This window comes from Molossus molossus, unplaced genomic scaffold (genome assembly GCF_014108415.1).
Source record: "Molossus molossus isolate mMolMol1 unplaced genomic scaffold, mMolMol1.p scaffold_m16_p_10, whole genome shotgun sequence".
Lineage (NCBI taxonomy): Eukaryota > Metazoa > Chordata > Mammalia > Chiroptera > Molossidae > Molossus > Molossus molossus.
Genome location: NW_023425345.1, coordinates 57541716 through 57566312, shown reverse-complemented (window position 1 = coordinate 57566312; position 24597 = coordinate 57541716). Strand labels below are relative to the sequence as shown.

General features: G+C 36.5%; 1 protein-coding gene across 17 annotated transcripts in view; it reads right to left on the bottom strand.

Annotated features, from left to right (window-relative positions):
• Positions 1 to 24597, bottom strand: part of OSBPL8 (oxysterol binding protein like 8) — a 152024-nt gene that overhangs the window by 67844 nt on the left and 59583 nt on the right. For 6 of the 17 annotated variants that reach the window (XR_004958357.1, XM_036252589.1, XM_036252582.1 and 3 more), the window contains 3 exons: positions 23841 to 23879; positions 17589 to 17625; positions 5275 to 5412 (listed from right to left, as the gene is read on the bottom strand). Coding sequence is in view for 16 of the 17 variants with exons in the window: in XM_036252589.1 (XP_036108482.1) it covers positions 5275 to 5412; positions 17589 to 17625; positions 23841 to 23879 (214 nt within the window). In the remaining variant the exon portion in view is untranslated. Of the gene's footprint in view, positions 1 to 5274; positions 5413 to 17588; positions 17626 to 21518; positions 21601 to 23840; positions 23880 to 24597 lie in introns of those variants that run through there. The other 11 variants (XM_036252585.1, XM_036252586.1, XM_036252584.1 and 8 more) reach the window with 6 other exon arrangements.

The window sequence follows — 24597 nt, the reverse complement described above, 5'->3', positions numbered from 1 at the left end:
AGGATCTTGTTAGCTTGAAATGAGGTTCAAGTGCAGATGGTACTCCTTGGGTTTAGTTCTTCACATAGAGCTCCTTAGATGCATTTCCTCTTAAGTCAAAACCCTGTCACCTCAAAAGATAACTTAGCTGTCCCACTGCAGTAAGCCAGGGGTAGGAATGCAAAAGACACTTGAATTGAAAACATGTTGGGGACAGAGAGTCACACAGAAGGTACATAACAGTGCCACAGCCACTGTGAGATCTGTTCGGCACATGTTGTCAGCGACTGACTAAAACACAGTTCTGCTCCCTGGAAAATAGTCCTCTGTGCATCTTGACTCTGCCTCTGGGGTCCTGGCTCCATCCTGTGAGTCATTCTGCCTACTTCATAAGAAATAGTTCACATTTTCAACAGTGTAGCTTTACCGACCTGCTTCCTGCCCATACAAGATTGGGACCCCCCAGCCCTGACACACACACACACACACACACACACACACACACACACAAAGGTTCTTTTTAATTGAACTATGTCTGTTCTTTTCTGTCTATCCTGTGGTGCTTTCATTAGACCCATTCTTATTAAAACTCTGTGGATTTCCTATAAATTTTATTAAAATGAATTCCATTAGACAGATGCCACATCCATAAATCTCTTTGAAACAGACCACTTTCTACTTTGGGCTGAGTGTCATTTGTGCTGTGGGACATCAGACTTAACAGCCTCAGAAGGTTTTTTGACTAGCTGAGTCATTCTCAAAAGGTACGTCTTTAAGACTCTTTGATGTCCTTTGTCTAGCTGAAAAGGTCTAAGAGGACTTATTTTAAATCTTCCTGAGGTTTCAAAGAATTTTACAGAAGCACTCTTGATCTGATTCTAATTCTGAGGCCATTTTTTTACTGACAGCACCCTGGATTTGAGAAGTATTAGATAAGCAAAAGGAAAGGAGAGGATATTCCACAGTGGAGGACCAGAATCAACAAAAGCATAGTTTCACTGGGGAATAGTGAAAGAAGCCATCTATCTCAGTTCATGACGTGGAAACACAAAATGTAACTGGAAGGGTAGAATAAAATCAGACATACTAAGAGCCCTGACTACCAGATTATTGACTTCTGCAATTTATGCTCTCAACTGCAGGTTTCCACTTGCTGGTCCAAGTGTTGCTACATTAGATACACTTAGAGAGCTTCGTAAGTACACAGCCTCACCCTAGAGATTTTAAAAGGTTGCAGAATTTGTATGTAAGCAAAGTACCCAGGTGATTCTAAGACACAGTCAAACTTACGAGCCACCGCTCTAGGCAACCATCAGCAGTTGACTTTTTGAGAAGGGGAATGACATATATGTAGATCTAATGAGGTTTTCAGTTACAAGCACAAATAATAAAAAGTGGTATTTTTATTTACAATGATCTATTTCATAGTGATACTGTTGTAATTAACCTAACTGTTAATAACAGGAAAGGAATAAGGGAAAGGCCAAATGCCATTTGTGCAGCTTTGCCAGGAAGCTGTAATATAACCCTCCCTAGGGAGCCATGGGTCTATTCCCCTGCAGACTGCTGGGGAAGGGACTAAACAGGGAGGGAGAACAGACACATGCCCAGTAAAGTCTGGGTGACAAAGGGCAGGTACTTGCCTGATAGTCACACCTGGGAACAGGTCATTGGCCAGAGCAGACATGGCCACAGCAAGCACGGGATGATTTGGAATATTTAATCCCCTAAACGAAGGAGTTTGCTCCCTTGGCTCCGAGTGCTCTTGGGACTCTTAGGACTCTTGTTGCAGGGGGTACTCTCTTGGCTCCCCTGCATTTGCCCAGAGCCATGTGGACCCCACACAATAGATTGATGGATGGCAACTAGCCTGATGCTACACCAGACCCAATTCAAACATGGAATGGAAACTCTTGACATTGGCTTTGCTTTCAGATCTACTGAATCCCCAGCTGTACTTCTTCCAAGACTGGATTAGGGGAAATGGGACTTTGGAAACCTAGGGATATAATTCTACATAAATAAAAACACTCATCCTCCTGTGCGAGCCTCAGAAAATTATTTTTCGTAAGGTATCATAAGGATCCCAACCCCAGCACCCAGAGGGGAAGAGGATACCCCACTTCCACCAATAACAATATTATTTCCCTCAGAGATGTACTTCACAGAATCTATGCATTTCCTGGCCATATACACCTAGAAGAACCTCAATCTCATCGTAATCTCACCTTAATACATAACAATAATTTTCTGTTTGGTTGGGTTATTTTGTTAAGGGAAATAAGCCTAGTATGTTGGAGGGCAAGGTCCTCACAGAAGTTAGGAGGCATAGATCTATGTAATGTAGGTATGAAATGATGAGGACCTGACCTAAGATGGTGATGGTAAGAATAAAAATATATAGACAGAGATCAAAGTCATGACACTATTAACATTTGTAGAAAAATATCACAGAAAATGTTGAGTATCAGATTATCAAGCAGCACTAAGATGATTAAAATCTCTCTTCACAGAAAAATTCAGTAACAAATGTAAAAAGAATGACAGAATAAGAAAATCACAAATGTTCAATTCCTAATATTGTAACTGATTCAATGATCATCAAAGGGTGTTTACACCTTTAAGTGAAAACAATACATTAGAAGGAAAAACTGTTCCATAAGATAAAACAAACAAATCCAAAAGGTCAAACACTCTATAGGGACACTAACCCAGTTTCTTTAAAAAGTCAAAGACACAGCAGAAAATAAAAGTAAACAAGAAGACTTCAGGACTAAAAGAGACATAATGGCATAACAACCAAATATAATGTATATGCACCTTACTTGGATCCTGGTTTTAACAAGGCTGTAGTAGAAAAACTTGGGTACAACCTGGGGAATTTGAATATAGATTAGGTGCTAGATTATATCAAATAATTATTAATTTTGTTAAATGTAATAAAGGTTTTATGGTAATATAAAAATGTTCTAATTTTTGGAGATGCAGTAAGTATTCTGGGGCACAACATCATCAGGTCTATAATTTACTCTAAATATTCCAACCCCACCCCTAAGTAAATGAAACAAAAACAACAAAAAGTTAATATTTGCTTCAATGTTCATGATGGGTATATCAGTGTTCATTATACTAGTCTCTCAAATTCCCTATATGCCTGAAAATGTTTTTGCTAAATATAAATGAGAAATTATTAGTAACTAACCCTTCTGTTGCTTCATTAAGTTTCAAATTAAAGAATTCCTCAAAATAGTCTAGTACACAGATACATGAAGCAGTTAAACCATATCTAAAACAGTCAAAATTCTGGTGTACAGAATGGAAAAATCAGGGAAACTGTATCCTTTCAGAATTTTGTCTTAATGAAACTTATACCAGTGTGTCATATATGCACTTTGAGGCTTCAAAAAAACATTTTGGCAACAAAAATGCTAACTTTCCAAAAACATATTCAACAACTAAGCAATAAATGTTAACATAGTATTTATTTTTATCTTGTGGAACAGTTTTTCCTTCTAACAATGCTATGTAAAAATGTTTCCAACTAACACTTGACTAGAGAAACATTTTCCACTGAAATAAAGTAGAAAAATAATCATGTGACTTACTATTTACCAGTTAATACTCATTTAAAAAGAACTAAAGCCTATTTCAAAGGATAATTAACAAAGCAACACCACCAAATGTGACTAATTATACAGACAGTATAAGACTTTAAATTTAATTTTTAAAAATACTTGATAACTTAAGTATACATATATTAGCTTTCAAACACAAATTTAAAATCTTAGTTTTAAAAGCAGAAGTTTTTGGATCACAGCTATCAGTAGTACCACAGGAGAATTCAAAGTGTCAGATCAAATAAACTTTAACTAAGGAGTAGAATCCAATACATAAAACTTATCAATTGAGAATTAGGAAATGAGATCCATGATCCCTGGGAGTCCCAAGATCCTTTTGGAGGGTATAGAAGGTTAAAACTATTTCAACAAACTTTTTCATTGCACTGACATTTCCACTAATGGTACAAAAGCAAGGTTGGGTAAAACTGCTAGCACCTCGGCACAAATCAAGGCAGAGGCACCAAACTGTAGTTTCATTTACACATGTCCTTGATGAAACAGCAAAAATTATTCATCATAAACCTTGAGTACAGGTGGTTTTAATATTCCATGTGAAAAACAAGAAGTATGTATAAAGCACTTCTTTTTACTGTATTTTAAAATGTGTTAACACTTGGTAGGTCTGGATAATTCAGTGAGCAACTATTTTCCAAATGACTAATGCACAATGTTTGAAAATCATGTATGCGTAAAAAGCCATTCAAAGTTCAAGATAGATCAATGGATTTTAATTCAAGAGAGTACAAAAAGCTTACTGATATAGTTTCACATTCCATAGTGCAATGAACATTTAAGAAACTACCACTTGTCAATTTTGGTGCAGCATTGAAGAAGAATATCCACAATTAGGTATAAAAGCTATTATTGCCAATGACACATATGTGTGAGGCCAGACTATCTTTGTATGGTATTTGAATCAAATCATCACATCCTAACAGACTGACTGCAGAAGCAGATATAAAAATTCAGATTTTTTTTTTAAGCTAGAAATTAAAAGGATTTTCAAAAACTATAAAACAGTAGCTCTCAACCAAAGATGATTTTTGTCCCTCAAGGGACATTTGGCAATGTCTAGAGATATTTCTGGTTGTCATAACTGGGGAAAGTGCTACTGCCATCTAGTGGGTAAGGCCAGTGATGCTGCAAAAGATCTTACAATGCACAAGCCAGCTCATAAAACAGATCATCCAGGCCAAGACGTTAATAGTGCCAAAATTGAGGAACCCTGTGGGAAAAGAATACCACTCTTCTCACATAGTTATTTTTCATAAAAATATGTTATTCATATTATGAGTTTATTATTGTAATATTAAATGAACAATTAAGAAACAATTTTAAAAAGCCATAGTTTTAATTAACAACACAGCAAATATCCATAGGTTAACCCACATAAACAAAAGCTCTTTGGGGTCTTCAATAATTTTTACCAGTGTAAAGGAGTCCTGAGACCAAAAAAATTTAGAATCAATAATTTGAAGAATGCTATAACTAACAAAGTATGCCGGAATTAAAAGATTCCAAAGGAAAATGTACTCATTTCAAGAGTAGTATGGATGACCAAAACAAATAAAAAACCCTATAAAGCCAAAGGGTTCAAAAGAAAAAAGTTATGCTAGACCCAAAATGGCATTCTCCCCTGAAAACAATAAACAAATATTAAAACCACAACTCTTACCCTGGCCATGAGGACTTGCTGGACTAAAAGATGGCTGATACAAATCTTTGGTTGGCGTTGGATAAGCTTCTTTCCCTTGGCGCTGACTCATCTTTCCTGGTGTCAGAAGTTGAGATTCTTCACTGTTTGCTACCACAGCTCAACAGAAAAAGGGAAAAAGAATTAGAACGTTAGTGCTAGATTTATATAATGAAATACTTAACACATGGAATAAGAACTATGAGTGAACACACCTCAATTGTTATATTGGTTTTACCAACTCAACACTTTAATAGATTTGCATAATTGTTTTGTTTTCTTTTAATTTGCTATCAATACCCCTCAAATTGATAGGTATGTATGAGTAAAGTTATATGTATTATGGACATTATAAAATTGAAAATGTATACTCAACTGGTAAGAAAAAGTACTCCAAGATTTACTGTGCTATTAATATTAACTCTTTATATTTACCAATAGAACAATAAACAAGACAGCCATTTCACAGAATACAAATGGTCAATAAACATATGAAAAGATACTTAACCTCATTAGTGATCAGAACAAATACAAATTACTAGCAGTATAAAATAATATTTTACATTCACTAGAATTTCTATTCTAATTTCTAATTTTCAGGGACAGTAGGTATAATTCCTGTTTTAGACAGGGGAAACTTTTTTTTTGTTTTTGTTTTTTTTCTCACCCAAGGACATTTTTCGATATTTTGTTCAGACAGAGTGAGAGGGAGAGAGAGAGAGAGAGAAACATCGACGTGAAAGCAACACATGGAGTGGCTGCCACCCACACGACCCATCCAGGGCTGGGGACAAACTGCAACCAAGGTACATGCCCTTAGCGGGAACCGAACCCGGGTCTCTCCGGACCGCAGGCCGACACTCTAACCCCTGAGCCAAACCGGCCAGGGCTAGACAGGGGAAACTTGAGGTTCAGAGACTGCCTTGTCTAAGACCAAGTAATAAAGGTAAGATTCTAACTCAGGACGATTTGGTTCCAAAGTCTGGTTCTTAAAAGCTCCCTGCCCTAATAACCAGTTTAAATAGTGTTTCAGGCTGAGATTCGCCCACTTGGCCAAGCTACAAATAGAGGAAAGCAATGCCCAGTTCCAGAGAGAACAGAGAAAAGAAAAATACTCAGTGAAAGAATAGGGCAAATGATCATGAGCAACACCACAGTGCTACAGGATCTCCACATCCTTTTACTTTATATGTTTCTGTGCTTTCAGCCTACAAAAGCTTTAGTTTTATTTTGGGCAAGAATGATTATGTCTTCACTGTAGATTTAATTTTTAACTTAACTAGAATTTCACGTTCACATTTTAATCATCATATCTTTTACTCAAATTGCTTTAATGTGTTTCTATTGTGCTAAGTTTTAAAAAACATATTTTAGCTCCTCAAATTTCAAAGCAAAAATTCAAAAATATTTTATCATCCAAGTAAAGACATAATTTATTTTCCCATCAAGTCCATTAAAAAAAGAACTTACTCACTGAGGACTCCTAAATTTATAGCTTTTCCTGAACTCAAACTCACATAGCCAACTGCCTGCCTTATAATCACCTCTATTCTTTAACAGCAACTCAAATTTATCCAGAACATAATTCTTGATTCTGCTTATCCTCCAAACCTGCTTCTCTCCTAACAAGTTAGTGGAATCACCATTCTCTTCTCCCACATTCTCAGACCAAAAACCTTAGATTATTCAATGTTTCTCTTTCTTTCACACTTCACATCATTTACCTCTGAGAGCTTTATAGTCTATCTTCAAAATGTATCTGGAGTCCTTCTATTTCTCCCCACTCCTACAACTACCACCCTGCTCCAAGTCACTGCTACTTTTCCATTGGATCACAGCAGCAGACTAGAATTCTACCTAGTCTCTAGACATAGAGCTTGCTCCTTCCTTATGTAGAATTCATTCTCTACACAGAAGCCCAACAATGTTTGTAAATCATAAATCAGATTTGCATCATGCAAAAATATCCTCAATGGCCCTTCATTACACCTGCAACGAATTCCATGGCCTAAAGATTTAACAGTCCCTGGCCCTTACTTATCTTCAAATCTCATTCTCTACCATTCTTTTCTTTACTCCCTTGGCTCCTGTTGTAATGGCCTTCTTGGATTGCTCAAAACACACCATCTTGCCCCAGTCTCTGGTCTTTATACCTCTTCTTCCATCTATCTGAAATACTCCTACCCCAAATCTTCTCCTTATTAACCCCTCATCATTTGTTGTTGTGTTCAGATGTCATCTCTTCTGAAAAGCCCTTCATGGTGACTTTTGATAAATAAGTTCCTATTTCAATACAGCATAATTTATCCATTATTTTGTTGTTGTTTTCCATTAGTGTCCACTCCACCACAGTTATACTCTACTACTTTACATGCTTTTATTATGGCTCTTTCACTATCTGAAGTTATGTCATTTATTTCTTTATTATCTGACTTCATTAAGCTATACATTCCATAAGAGAAGGAAATGTTGTCTGTCTTATTTTCCCATAAGTCCTCAAGTCCTGGTATGGTCCTGGCACACCAAAGGTGTTCAACAAAATTGTGTTCAATGAATCAATCAACAACTTTTATATTTTTATGAAACTTCATTATCAAAAAAGTATATGGTGGCTCCTTCAGTTACTAAATCCAAGATCCACTGAAGTCCTAAAAATTATTATTGAAGTTAAAAATGTATGGTGCTGATGCAGAAAGACAAATTGACCTAAAGAACATAACAGAGACCTTGCAGAAACAAACTCATGATTATAAGCCTAGATATACAATAAAGGGAGGGAAAGAAAAGACTATTAAATTACTGATACTAGGAAAATTGGTTATCCATATTGGAAAAATACATCCCTACCCTCAAACCATACACAAAGAATAATTTTATAAAAATTAAAGATATAAATGTAAAAAGCAAAACTTGAGCCCTGGCCGGTTTGGCTCAGCGGTTAGAGCATCGGCCTGCGGTCTGGAGAGACCCGGGTTCGGTTCCCGCTAAGGGCATGTACTTCGGTTGCAGTTTGTCCCCGGCCCTGGTTGGTCGTGCGGGTGGCAGCCACTCGATGTGTCCCTTTCACGTCGATGTTTCTCTCTCTCTCTCTCTCCCTCCCTCCCACTCTATCTGTGCAAAAAATGGAAAAATGTCCTCGGGTGAGGATAAAAAAAAATAAAATAAAATAAAAAGCAAAACTTGAATACCTTACAAGAAAATATAAGAATATCTTCATAAACATGCGGTAATGAATGAATGATTCCTTAAAAAAAATAAACAAAGCACTAACCATAAAAGAAAAAAATTGATAAATTCCACTGCACTAAAAAAAAATTAAGAATTCATTTAATCAAAAGATACCATAAAGAAATTGGAAAGGAAAACACAAAACAGAAGATATCTGCAACACATGTAATTAACAAAAGGTTCGTATCCAGAATATGTTTTAGGAAAAAAAAACTTCATAGATCAATTAGAAAAAGACAAACATTGCAATAATAAAAACAAGGGGTGGGAGAAGTGGGTATGCATCAAAAAGAACAAAATATCAAGAAAATAAATTTAACAAAGGAGGTAAAAGACCTGTACAGTAGTTCCCCCTTATCCATGGTTTTGTTTTCCATGGTTTGTTACTCACAGTCAACCCCAATATGAATATATTAACTGGAAAATTCCAGAAATAAACAAGTATGTGTCATTCTGAATAGCATGATAAAATCTCATGCTATCCCACTCCATCTCATCTAGATGTGAATCATGCCTTTTTCCAACATATTTATGCTGTATGTACAAAATATTTTGAGAGAGACCACATTCACATAACTTTTATTACAGAATATTGTTATAACTATTTTATTTTATTATTGCTGCTGTTAATCTCTTACTTAGCCTAATTTATAAATTACACTTTATCATAGGCAAGTATGTATAGAAAAAAAATACAGTACATACAGGGTTTGGTACTATCTGTCATCCATTGGGAGTCTTGGAATGTATCCCACCCACCATGGATAAAGAGAAACTACTGTACACTGAAAACTGTTAAGTCACTGATGAAAGAAGTTGAAGATACAAATAAATGGAAAGTTAATTCATGCTGATGAATTAAGTAATTAATATTATTAGAATGTCTATACTACCCAAAGCAATCTATAGATTCAATGCAATCCCTATGAAAATTCCAATGGCATTTTTTCACAAAAATAGAACGATCCTAAAATTTGTATGGAATCACAGAAGACCCTGCATAGCCAAAGCAACCTTGAGAAAGAACAAAACTGAAGGCATTAAGCTTCCTGATTTCAAACTATGTTACAAAGCTATAGTAATCCAAACAGTATGGTATTAGCATAAAATAGACGTATAGATCAGTGGAACAGGATAGAGAGCCCATAAATAAATCCACTCCTATAGGACAATTAATTTATGACAATGGAGCCCTGGCCGGTTTGGCTCAGCGGTTAGAGCGTCGGCCTGCGGTCCGGAGGGACCCGGGTTCGGTTCCCGCTAAGGGCATGTACTTCGGTTGCAGTTTGTCCCCGGCCCTGGTTGGGTCGTGCGGGTGGCAGCCACTCGATGTGTCCCTTCACATCGATGTTTCTCTCTCTCTCTCTCCCTTCCTCTCTCTCCCTCCCACTCTATCTGTACAAAAAATGGAAAAAATATCCTCGGGTGAGGATAAAATAAAAATAAAAATTTATGACAATGGAGCCAAGAATATGCAATGAGGAAAAGTAGAGCTTCTTCAATAAATGTTGTTGGGAAAAGTGTATAGTTACATGCAAAAGAATGAAAGAAACTAGACTGCTATCTTATACCAAACACAAAAAGTAACTCAAAATAAATCAAAGACTTGAATGTAAGACTGAAACTGTAACACTTTTAGAAGAAAACATAGGCAGTAAGTTCCTTGACATTGGACTTGGTGACGATTTTTTAAATCAGACACCAAAAGCAAAAAAAAAACAAGTGGGACTACATCAAACTAACAAGCTTCTTCTGCATAGCAAAGGAACCATCAACAAATAAGAAGGCAACTTACTGAATGACAGAAAATATTTACACATCAAATATCTGAGAAGGTGCTATAATAGCCAAACTATAGAAAGAACTCATACAACTTGATAGCAAAGAAGGAAAAAATCCTATTAAAAAATAAACAGAGGCCTGGCTGGTGTGGCTCAGTTCAATTCCTGGTCAGAACACATGCCCAGGTTGCGGGCTTAGTCCCCAGTAGGGGGCGTGCAGAAGGCAGCCTTGATGTTTCTCTCTCACATCAATGTTTCTATCTCTCCCTCCCTTCCTCTCTCTCTAAAAAAAACATACTTTAAAAATAAATGAACAGAGTATCTAAATAGATGTTTTCCCAAAAAAGACATATAGCTGTTCAACAGGTACATGAAAAAGTGCTCAACATCACTAATCATCATAGAAATGCAAGTCAAAACTACATAAGGAATCACCCTACACCTTTTAGAATGGCTATTATTTAAACTATCAAAAATTAACAAGTGTTGGCAAAGATGTGGAAAAAAGGAAATCCTTATGCACAGATGATGGGAATGTAAACTGGTACAGCAATTATGAGAAACAGTATGGAGGTTCCTCAAAACATTAAAAATAGAACCACCAATTCCATTTCTGGGTATTTATCTAAAGAAAATGAGAACAGCCCTGGCCAGTTTGGCTCAGCGGTTAAAGTGTCGGCCTGCGGTCCGGAGAGACCCGGGTTCGGTTCCCGCTAAGGGCACGTACTTCGGTTGCAGTTAGTCCCCGGCCCTGGTTGGTCGTGCGGGTGGCAGCCACTCGATGTGTCCCTTCACATCGATGTTTCTCTCTCTCTCTCCCTCCCACTCTATCTGTACAAAAAATGGAAAAATATCCTCGGGTGAGGATAAAAAAAAAAGAAAATGAGAACAATAAGTTGAAAAGAAATATTCTTCCCCATGTTCACTGCAGCATTATTTACAATAGCCAAGATATGGAGACAACTTAAGTGTCTATCAATGGATAAATAGATAAAGAAAATGTGGTTCATATATATAATGAAGTATTATTCAGCATTAAAAAGAATGAAATCTTGACATTTGCGACAGCATGGATGGACCTTAAAGGCATGATGATAAGTAAAATAAGTCAGATAGAGAAAGACAAATAAGGTATGTTGAACTGAAAAAGACAAACAACAATAAAAACTTAGTTTAGAGCCCAGGCTGGTTTGGCTCAGCAGTTAGAGTATCAGCCAGAGGACCAAAGAGTCATGGGTTTGATGCAGGTCAAGGGCATGTGCCTCGGTTGCAGTTCGGTTCCTGGCCCTGGTCGGGTTGTGAGGGAGGCAACCAATTGATGTGTCTCTCTCACATTGATGTTTCTCTCTCACTTTCTCTCTCTCCCTCCCTCCCACCTACTCTATCTGAAAATCTTTGGAGAAATATCAAGTGAGAATTAAAAAACAAAAATACTTAATTTACAGATACAAAAACAACTGGTGGTTGCCAGAGGTAAAGAGCCTGAGCCTGGGAGAGGTTGCTAAATGGGTGAAGGGGGTCAAAGGTACAAACTTCCAATTATAAAATAACTAAGTCAAGTGGATGTAATATACAGCATGGAGATTATAATCATAATACTTCATAACATATTTAAAAGTTGCTAAGAGAGTAAATCTGTAAAATTCTCATCACAAGAAAAAGAATCTGTAACTATGTATGGTGATGGATATTAATTAACTAAACTTACTATGATTATTTTGCAATATATACAAATATTAAATCATTACATTATATACCTGAAACCAATAAAATGTTGCAGGTCTATTATGCCTCAATACAAAAAATTTTAATATAAAAAAAAAAGGGGGGAGAAAATTTGAATGGTGATTTCATGGAAGAAACACAAATGGTCAATAAATATACAGAAAGATGCTTACCCTCTTTAGTAATCTGAAAAATACAAATCGAGATTTCAGTGAAAATGACAAAAGCCCTGGCAGGTTGTGCCCAGTGGTTAGAGCATTTCCAGTTTGATTCCTGGTCAAGGGCAGGTACCTGGCTGGGTTCGATCGCCAGCCCTGGTTAGGATGGAGTTGGAGGCAACCAATCAATATGTTTCTTTCACATCAATGTTCCTCTCTTTCTCTCTCTCTCACCAATGTTTCTCTCTCTTTCTCTCCCTCCTCTGTCCCTTCCACTCTATCTAAAAATCAATGAAAAATATCCTTGGGTGAGTATCAACAACAACAAACTGACAAAAAATAAGTAAGTCTGATAATGGCAAATAGATAAGGGTGGGATCAATCAGATACTTTAAACAATGATGGTGGAGTATAAACTGATATAAGCAGTTTGGAAAACTACTTAGACCTGTCTTATTAAACTGATTTCAGTATACACTATGGGTTCAACAATTCCACTCTTAGCTTTATAACTAGAAATAGTCTTATATGTGTGTACCAAAAAAGAATAAGAAAGTTGATAGCAACACTGTTCATAGTAGAAAAAAATCAAAACAACTTAAATATTTTTTTAAATTATTATTTATTTATTTATTTGGTACATGCCCTTAGCGGGAACTGAACCCGGGACTCTGGTCCGCAGGCCAACGCTCCAACCGCTGAGCCAAACCGGCCAGGCAAAACAACTTAAATATTCATCAACTAAAAATAAAATGAATGTATGTGTTGTGGTATATGTATATAGTGAAATAGTATGTAGCACTGAAAAAGGAGTGATCTATAACTATACTCAATAACATGGATGAATCTTGGAAAAAAAATATTAACTACAAAAAAATAAGCCCTAGCCCTGGCCAGTTTGGCTCAGCGGTTAGAGCATCGGCCTGCGGACCGGAGAGACCCGGGTTCGGTTCCCGCTAAGGGCACGTACTTCGGTTGCAGTTTGTCCCCGGCCCTGGTTGGTCGTGCGGGTGGCAGTCGATGTGTCCCTTCACGTCATGTTTCTCTCTCTCTCTCCCTCCCACTCTATCTGTACAAAAAATGGGAAAATATCCTCGGGTGAGGATAAAAATAAATAAATAAATAAGCCCTAAAAAGATGACATATTGTCATGCTACCGTTCTTATAAAATAAAAAACCAAGCAGACCTTAGTGATATATACGTAATGTAAAAATAACAAAAAAAAGCTTATTTAAAAAAAGAGAAAAGAATAATAAAAAATACAAAATAGTCATCACCTCTGGGGTACAAGCAGAGGGGAAGAAGAGAGAAGCACATAGATGGACATTAAATATTTTTAAGCCCTGGCCAGTTTGGCTCAGCAGTTAGAGTATCCGCATGCGGTCCGGAGAGGCCCGGGTTCGGTTCCGGCTAAGGGCATGTGCCTCGGTTGCGGTTTGTCCCCGGCCCTGGTTGGTCGTGCGGGTGGCAGCCACTCGATGTGTCCCTTTCACGTCGATGTTTCCCTCTCTCTCTTTCTCTCTTTCCCTCCCACTCTGTCTGTACCAAAAATGGAAAAATGTCCTCGGATGAGGACTAAAAAAAATATATATATATATTTTTAAGATTCAAGTTCTTAAGTGGAAGTTTCAAATGTACTGACTGTATAATTATGCTATATAATTTACATATGCTACATTTTTTGAAGTACCAGGCAGTAAATTTAAGAGTAATTTAAAATACATTATGAGAAGAACAACTAATAGAATTAAAGTATGCTTTAGTAATTAGTATCAGTAAGACATCGGTATCTATGTCTTGAATAGCTTTACTGTATAAAAAAGGCAATGGTCTAAAAAAGTGGAAATTTAGTTCCATTCACCCCTTTCTAACTTCTTACTGATTGAGGTATTACTGTTTATAACTGATAACTCTGAAGTGAGGTTTATAGAAATAGCAATATACAAAGTATATGTCTTTAGAAAAAAACAGAATGCCTATTTTTCTATTTTTTTTCTCACCCCATTCACAAACATTAACAACTCTACAGCCCTGGCCAGTTTGGCTCAGCAGTTAGAGTGTCAGCCTGCGGTCCAGAGAGACCCGGGTTTGGTTCCCGCTAAGGGCACGTGCCTCAGTTGCAGTTTGTCCCCGACCCTGGATGGTCGTGCGGGTGGCAGCCACTCGATGTGTCCCTTTCACACATCCCCCTCCCTCTCCCTCTCCCTCCTCCCTCCTCCCTCTTCCCTCCTCGATGTGTCCCTTTCACACGTCCCTCCTCCCTCCTCCCTCTCCCTCTTCCTCTGAACAAAAAACGGGAAAATGTCCTTGGGTGAGAATAAAAAAAAAAAAAAAAAAACTCTACAAACAAAAAAAGGATTTGCACAACATAAAAATCCTGCATCATTTGCACAATTGTAGACTAGTTAACTATAAGCTCAAGAAGGGTGGTGACTTTGTTTTTATTTGCATCCCTTGCCATAAAAGTGACAATAAATACTTGTTAAATGACTGAATAAATCTTTGACAAGTGAATCACTGCATGAATTCAGTGTAGTGTCCCACACTGCAATTACCTCACCTACTAAAGATAGTATTACAGTGCCCTCTCCTGGTTGTACTTTGTAAAGTGGAAGTAAAGTAACCTACTTTGCTATTCATATTGCTTTACTATCTTTACAGTAGAAATTAATGACAATGGAATAATTAACAGTAACATAATTAACATACCAGCTGCAACTTTTAAGGAAATATGCCTCTGTAACTACCATTCTTTACCCTCTGAATTCAACTCATCAATATACAATCTGAAGAATTTTATGTTTCAAACTGAAAGCTAAGATGAAGTTAAGTAATTATTTTAAAGTCATAAATGATCTTTATATAAATTCCATGACTCCCCCTAATGATGGTATACATTTTCTCAAATACTTAAAGAATTTAAATATGTTGGAATATATAACAATTTAGCTTTTTCATTCAATAGTACAGATCCTAATAAAGTACTACATGAAATTACTTTTCACTCTAAAAGAAATGGTTTTCAGGAAATAATTATACAGTCCCCTTTTAGCAATTGGCAGAGTACAATATAAACTCAGCCCTAATATATACTGTTCATTTTTATTTTTATATGTTTAAAATATATAACCACAATAAATTTCTTGTATTCCAAGTAAAAATTAAAGACCGCCACTTGTAAAACTCAGTTCCTAAAATAGAACCATTTCGATTGATATTAAAAATTAAATTCTATGCCCTGGCCAGTTTGGCTCAGCGGTTAGAGCGTCGGCCTGCGGTCCTGAGAGACCCGGGTTCGGTTCCCACTAAGGGCACGTACCTCGGTTGCAGTTTGTCCCCGGCCCTGGTCGGTTGTGCGGGTGGCAGCCACTCGATGTGTTCCTTTCACGTCGATGTTTCTCTCTCTCTCTCTGTTCCTCTCTCTCCCTCCCACTCTACCTGAACAAAAAATGGAAGAATGTCCTCGGGTGAGGATAAAAAAAAAAAAAAAAAAAAAATTAAATTCTATTTGTCAAATTCAGCAGTGCCAATCAGTTCATCTGAGCCAACATCTGAATGTATGAAGTAATTAGAGTAACTGAAAAATACACTGAAAATATCTGCCAGGTATCACAAGTAAGGCTGAATAAGAAAACATAAAAATGTTTTTGTATTCGTGTACTTTATTTCAAAATTTCTACGATTCTAATAATGCTGGTTGTATAATAAACAATATATTTAAAATACTATGAATTATTGCAGTCAAAAAGGGAATTTTAGCATAATTACCTTAAATCATTTCTCTTTTAAGAAAAAAAATACAGCCCTGGCCAGTTTGGCTCAGCAGTTAGAGCGTTGACCTGCGGTCTACAGAGACCCGGGTTCGGTTCCCGCTAAGGGCGCATACTTCGGCTGCAGGTTGTCCCCGGCCCCAGTTGGAGTTGTGTGGGTGGCAGCCAGTCGATGTGTCTCTCTCACATTGATGTTTCTCTCTCTTCCTTCCTCTCTCCCTCCCGCTTTGTCTGGAGATAAATGCAAAAATGTCCTCGGGTGAGGATTAAAAAAAAAAATACATACATACATATTATAAGCAGTATTAGAGACAAATAGCAACTGTCTTAGACCAAAGAATTTTACAACTGGAAGAAATATTGCCATGATCTTGTTCAGTCCCCTCCTTTTGCCAATAGAACAACAACAAAAAACGAATCCCAAAGCAGTGAACAGATTTGCAAGTCAGATATCTGTTTACTAGTTAATACTAAAATTTCTTAAATCAATATAATTTCCACATTGCTCTTCAATAAAGTTAAAAATATTTGTCTGATTCACAATGCAGTAATATTTTAATTATTGAAAACCAGTAGAAGATACACTGGGCAAGTAACCAATTCTAACTTCTTGGATATTTCAGTTCTTAGCTTCAGGGTCTCCAACTACAAAATTAATGTTTTTTTAATGACATCTGAATTTCCTCCCACTTCAGCAATTCTATGATTTTTTTTTTAATCCTCACCAGAGTATATGTTGTATTGATATTTAGAGAGAAAGGAAAGGGGGAGAGAGAGAGAGAGAGAAACATTGATGTGATGTGAGAAACATCGATCAGTTGCCTCCTATACACGCACCGACAGGGGATCGATTCGGAAACCTAGGAATGTGCCCTAACCAGGTATAGAAGCCGCAGCCTGTTTGGTGCATGGGACGATGCTCCAACCAACTGAGCCACATGGGCAGGGCAGTAATTCTATGACTTTTAATAAAAAAGTTGCCCCGTCACGATGCTCTGAAATTATCTATTCACGAATCTAAAATCCTTGCTAGACTACAATGATCCTTAAGGGTAGGGCATATGATTTATTTATTGCATATCCCCCAAAGCTAGCACAGTGTCTAGTAAAAAAAAAAAATTATTTTAGACATAAATGTAAAGGGAACATCTTCTAAATTCCTAAGATGAAACATGTTTCACTTATAAAATCCCAAAGTATAAATAAAACATTTTCATAACCAAATTATCTATTATGTAAAAATTCTGACAAAATAAAACAGTATTTCTCATTGTCATATGCATGAATTTTTTATACCATGTTCAGCCTCAAACTAGTCTGACTTATGCTTTGTGATGACTGCAGACAGAAATACTATGAAAAGATCTTAAATTATTAACTAGGTAGTTGATTAAGTAAATAATCTATCTTTAGATGATCCAGGTGTAAATATACAAATACTATCAATCTCAGATGGATGCTGACAACAGATGGGCACTAAATGACTATTTATATTCTTTACTTTGTACTTCAATGCCTGGAAAGAAAAGTGGAATACTTAATAATCAAAACAAAAATACCATATGACTTTTATAAGTACACATCAAAATATTATCATGTCTCCAAACATGCCAATCAAACTTTAGCTACTTACTTGATGGCCCAAGGACATCTTTGCTATCACCAAGAAGCTTTTAATGCAGGGTAATTGAGCAGCGAACAAATACAATCCGAACAAGGAAGAAGCACAATGCGTCAGGATTGAAGCAGCAGTGAAACAAAAGGACAAGGAAAATAGCATTAGTTTATAAGTAGAAAGCACATGCATATCAATCCTAATCATCACCATTCACAAGGAATTTCCTTTTCCACCCATAAAAAGATCTTGGCTTAGGCATTATCCAATATTTGTTTTTTCTGGAAAATGAAGGTAGAAAGAGAAAAATGAAATCACCCAAGTATTTTGTTCTGAAAATAACTCAAGTCAAAAATTGCTCTCAATTATAATGTAAGATATAGGTTAGAAGAAGTAAAAATTATTTAGAAATGTAAGGTACAGCCAAAACTTATTCATTCTTAAATTTAAATGGCTTAAAAATATATAACACCCATGCACTAGGAAGTATTAGTTCTGCATGCCATGGAAGCACTTAACACTACATGGACATTCAGTCTGTTAAAAGAAAGGAACATTTATGGAGTGCATATTATATTCCAAGCATTGTGCAAAGACATCAACAAAGTAGAACAATTATTTTCTCAAATGGCAAAAAACAAGGAGGAATATTGATTAGAATGATACATTTTATTAAGTATTTTATTAAGTATACATTTTATTAAGTCAGACAAGATTTCCTTAGGACCTACTAAATATCAAGTGTATCATCTGGAGCTACTAGTCTTTAGAAAGTTAGATGGCCCAATTCTTAAATGAATAACTTGCAATCAACTAAAAGAAACCGAAAAAAGATTGCCAACATTTAGTAACTATTTAAACATACAACATTACACTAAATGTCACCGATAGACAACTGTTATGGTCTCCCTTGGTAGAAACAAAGTCCTTAGCTCTCCTTCATTTCAAATACCAAGCATGGTAACATATCAAAACTAAGTAACAACAAAAACAAAAAAATTCCACCAATTATATTGTTTTGCCTTATTTGAAGGGAATAAGGGAGTCTTAACTGGCTATGACCAAAATAAAAAAAAAATAGCAGTTGTTTGCTTTGGGCTTCTGTTGTCTCCTAGGAAAAAGTCCTGGCCCTGTTAGTTCCCTGAAGTAAGGGTTATTTCACAATGCTTGAAATTATTTTCTAATGCCTTTTAAAGGCATTTGCTCAAAAATAAATGAATAAAGTTATTCACTCTACTCATTTGTCTGTAGTTGCCCATTTAAGAGCATTTTCCATAAACTGATTTGTTTCACAGGATAAACTTGGAAAAAAAAACAGCTTTAGTGACAATGAACTAATTGTGCTCAAGTGTTTATTACCATGTGAGAACGACTAACAAGCATGTGGGAAGAGATTAAGTATTTGTGGTAGGCAATCTCTAAAATGGCCCAGTGATCCCCACTTCTTGGTGTATAATCTCTCTTTGACGTTTGCTGAAATAATTTCTAGTGAAAGAATATGGCAGAAGCGAAGGAATGTCACTTCTGAGATTAGATTGTAAAAAGACTATGGCTGCCATCTTCTTTGCAATCTCCCGTAAGTAGATCACCATGGAAAAGCCAGTTGCCAGGTAGTGAGACAGCCTTGTAGCAAAGCCCATGACTCAAAGGGGCTGAAGTCTGTTAACAATCACTAAGTGCTTTAAAGTGAATTTCCCACCTTGACCATTCCCCTCTCCCCTCCCCATTCAGTCAAGCTCTCAGATAAGACTGCAGCAGGCCCCCTCCCCACTCGCTTGACTGCAACCCTATAGAGATTTTGAGCCAGAGACAACTAGCAAAGCTGTTCTTGGATTCCTGACCTACAGAAATTGTAAGATAATAAATGCTTGTCATTTTATATCAGTTAATTTTAGGATGATTTGTTATCACCAATAAATAACAAATATAACATTGGAAACTGGAAGAATTTAAGAAACTGACAAGAGACAACTGTGGCAAACTTTGCAGTTTCATAGAAAGCTTCTTAAAAAATGTTCCTACTGATATTGATATGGACTAGTGTCCCTAATTTTACTGGGAACTTCCTAAAGGAAAGCAATGGTTGTAACCATTTATACATGATTGGGAGTATTTAATTTCATAGGGCCAGTCATATTTGAAGGTTTTTGAGTTGGTCTTCCATGTAAGATAAAAGATCAAGTTTACTTTCACTGTACAGTTCTGTTATATTCTCAAATTTGTTGATTAACAGCAGTATGTCAACTTCTGTGCAGCTGTTCTCCTTGCCTGCTTACTCCCAGAAAACAATCCGTAGCATGTACAGCAACATCTAAATTTTTGTTTCAGATTGTGCTGACTTTCAATTTTATATCCTCAAGCATGTTTATGTCATATAAATCTGATTCTATAGAATTAATCCAATATTTTTTCAGATTAAGACACTGAATAATAATAAAAATAAACAATCTATTCCTACCATAGATCCATCCATCCATCCATCCAAATATTTATTAAATACCTATTCTATAGACAGGTATTGTTTCTGGCACCAAGGAATATAGTAGTAAACAAAACAGACAAAAACCCTGCCTTTGTGGTAGTTATATTCTGATCGGGGAGCTGAACAACAACTTAATAAACAAGTAAAATTTTGTTAATAAAATGAGGATATATAAACGGTTATGGAAGAGGGAGTTAAAATTTTAGATAGGGTGTCCTAAGGCGGCTTCACTACAGAGTTGACTGAGTAAAATGAGGTAATTTACCTTAGGACCTAAAAAGGAAGAGTATTCCAGGCAGAGGGAGGAGCAAGTACAGAATAGAGGACTAGGAAGGGAGCAAGTCTGCAGTGTTTGAGGAATAATAAAAATGCCCTGGCCGGTTTGGCTCAGGGGTTAGAGCATTAGCCTGTGGACCAGAGAGGCCTCAGTTCGGTTCCCCCTAGGGCACGTACCTCGGTTGCAGTTTGTCCCCGGCCTCAGTTGGGGTCGTGTGGATGGCAGCCAGTTGATGTGTCTCTCTCACATGGATGTTAAATTAATTAATTAACTAATTAATTAATGAAAAGGCCAGAGGCTGAAATACAATGCAAGTAGGAGTGTGCCAGGCGATGATGGCAAAGAAGTGAGTGGGTACCAGTCTATGTAGGACTTTACGGGACCTAGTTAGGACTTTGATTTTATTCTGAATGAGATCAGGGCCACTGAATGATTCTGTGAAAAGGAGTGACATAATCTGATTATGTTTGAACAGGCTCGCTCTGGCTGCTCTGCTGAGAACAGACTGGGGACATGGGTATGGTCACTGCAATAAACTAGAGGAGAGATGGAGACTTGAAATAAGGTGGTGGCAGTGTGGGTGATGAGTAGTAGTAGATTTCTGAACATATATTTTAAGGTAAAGCCAACAGGATTTCTAAACAGACCAAGTGTGGGATAAAAGAAAGAAAGAGGAATCAAAATGATGTTAAGTGTTGAGATCTGAGCACCTGGAAGGATAGAACTGCCATTATCTGAGATGCAAAAGACAATAAAAGGAGCTAGTTTACAAGAAGAAATACAAGTAGCTCAGTTTGGAACAGGTATAGTTTGAAATGCCTGTCAGACATTCAAGTCAAAATGTCAAACAGGCTGGCTGGTAAAAATGATAATAAATTATGATATGTGTGGGAGTTGCGCTATATTATCTAAATGGCTTAATCACAGTGGATTAAAAAATGCCACAAGATGAAAGAACAGGCACCAGAAAAGAAAAACAGAACAACAGAACTAAGAGACAAGCTGAAATACTCCAAATAGAAGCAGAAGCACAGTGAAAAAATGAGCATGGCTTCACAAACCTTTCCCAGAAAGATGTGGATACAAAGGCATTAAATTGGGATGCAAGTGAAATCCTCCCAGAGTTGCTTTCAAGTGATGTTAATAGGAAATAGGATATAAGTAATTGAAGATTACAAATTAATTTTACCAAGGAACACCACTGAAGTCCTCTGCACATGGCTAAGCTGCACACCGCTAACTTCTTATTCTTACCACCTGTAGGACTGGGTCTAATTTGTGCAGGTCCATATTGTATAACACATGAATCAAGAGAATATGAAATTATTAATGTGGAAACACTCTACACAAGCATCTTGTAAAATATTTTTGAAAAAACAAAAACAAAAAGTTAGCCACTCTTCTTGGCTTTTGTTAGCAAACCAAACTACTACTAGAATCTCAAAGAATCCAGGAACTTTTCCTCAGCTTGTTCAGGAAAAGACCATTAAGATATGACAGACACCTTTTCTCTATTTGAGTAATTTATCATGTTCATCCCTTAGACAATGTCCACAGTCACTTCAATAATTTCTTTAACATATAAATAAATTCTCTATTTTGGAAAAAGGTATGGGCTGAAAATAGCAAAATTACAGTGACATGCCTGTGTATTACAAATGTACTTAAATTAAAAGCATGAATTACAGCCATTTTCTAAGTCATTTCTGATTTTTAGTCTACAAATCTCAGGAAAAAACATTATGCCAAAAAATGTGGTTTTATTTTAATGGTATTTTATGCCATGTATAATTAGCATAAAACTTGCAATCTTTAAGAAATGCAAAGGAGCCTGGCCAGTGTGCCTCAATGGATTGAGCATTATCCCATGGACTGAGAGGTCCTGGTTTGATTTCTGGTCAGGGCACATGCCTGGGTTTCGGGCTCAATCCCCAGTAGGGGGTGTGCAGGAGGTAGCCAATCGATGTTTCTCTCTCACATCTATGTTTCTATCTCTCTCTCCCTTCTTCTCTGTCTAAAAAGAAATAAAACTTTTTTTTTCTTTTTTTAATATACAAAAGAAATGTAAAGGAATAGGTAGAAGCTCATAATCGATCACACCCTCTGCCCTGGGAAATCTCTCAGTCCTGAGCTGCCCTATTATACAGATATAATCCCATGAGAGCTGCACAGCAACATGCTTCCATTGCCTTTACACAGTATTTCCTTAACATACATACTAATTTGACGTAAGTCATCTTTTGAGCTTGAGTGAAAGTACAAAGAGCTTATCAAGCACTGATATGAGTGTACCTTGAAAATAAAGATTCAAGTAGAAGCCACGCTTCAGAAGCAGGATTATATAAAACACCTCAAGAGTGCTCTACTCTGTGTTATTTTTGGCCCTTACAATAATCAACTTCAGTGAGGAATATATAATGCAGCTGAGAATTGTTTGTTCTTTCAACATTTAACTGAATTTTTCATATTCCTGCAATTGCCTACAAAACCTACACATACACATTTTACTCCTGAGTTTTACAAGATAGATTTCAAGGGAATATTTTTCTGGGAACCAGAGCTTATTACTGCTAAATAGAGAATATGATCTGGCTGGCCAGATATTTATTTAAAAATAACCTAATCACACATTTGATCCCCCTTCTGATTCCACTTCTAGGAATGTATAGTGAGGTGATCATCCAAAATGGTCAAAAAGATGTGTACATATATATGTATCACAATATCATCTACAGTAATCTAAAACTATAATCTATTTTTTAAAAGGTATTAAATAAAAATACAGTCGTACAATAAAATACTATGTAGTCACAAGGTTTATTTTTCAATGACTGAAAACCATCTGTTATATATTGACTTTTTAAAGTAGTTTATAAAATTTTTTGTATGATATGACTCCACTTTTATAAAATTTCACATGTAAGATATACACATATAAATACACAAGAAAGATGTCACCCAAATATTAACAGTGGTTAGCTTTAGAAGGTAAAATTTTATTTATATTTTTATGTTGCATAAATATGCCACATTAGTATGTATTATTTTTATAGTAAAAAAAGATTAGCCCTGGCCAGTTTGGCTCAGCAATTAGAGGGTTGACCTGCGGTTCAGAGAGACCCGGGTTCAGTTCCCCCTAAGGGCGTGTTCCTCGGTTTGCAGCTTGTCCCCGGCCCTGGTTGGGTTGTGCGGGTGGCAGCCACTCGATGTGTCCCTTTCATGTCGATGCTTCTCTCTCTCTCTCCCTCCCACTTTATCTGAACAAAATTTAAAAAAAAAGGAAAAATGTCCTTGGGTGACGATAAAAAAAAAAGATTAAATCTATTTACATTTTAGCAGAAAAAAACACTATTTAAACTGATCTTTTCAATCTACAATAGCTGCTTCTTATAATGCCAAAATCATCTATGATTAAATAAAATGAAAAATATATTTTAAAAATCTAACTTGAAATCCTAAAAAAATATTAAAATGTTAACATTTCAAACATAGTGCCATATATATTACTCACTGTCTCTTGAACTTCAGCAACTTCTGAATATGGCAAGATCTAAAAAAGAAAAATTTTCACAGGGGTGATTTAATCTCATACCAGAATCTGAATCTAGAGAGCACCCACAGGTGAGCAAATGATATAAGAGGTGCATAAATTTTTTAAGAAGTAGAAAAAAAAGAAAATGCAATAGTAAGTTTACACTGAAAACGAAATCCTTTTAAAAAATAATCCTGAGGCTTTAGGAAATTACAGCCAATCTTCCAACCTGTGAAGTTCTCTCTGGAATGTCCTTTGTGTTTTCATAGACCTAGTTTTTCTTCAGACCTGGTTTCATTCCTAAACTTCATTCCAAAGCATGGCTACCTGTATGTTCAGACATCATTGCAAATTAACTTCTTGTTATAAAATTCTATTATCAAAGGCAGGTCCTTTTTTGTTTGTCTGTTTTATAAAACATCTTTATTTTGCCCTGGCCGGATTGGCTCAGCGGTTAAAGTGTCGGCCTGTGGTCCTGAGAGACCCGGGTTCAGTTCCCGCTAAGGGCGCGTACCTCGGTTGCAGTTTGTCCCCGGCTCTGGTCAGTCGTGCGGGTGGCAGCCACTCGATGTGTCCCTTTCACATCGATGTTTCTCTCTCTCTCTCTGTTCCTCTCTCTCCCTCCCACTCTACCTGAACAAAAAAAAAATGGAAAAATGTCCTCGGGTGAGGATTAAAAAAAAAAAAAAAATCTTTCTTTTGAAAACAGCACTCAGTGTTGTCCCTCAGAAACAAG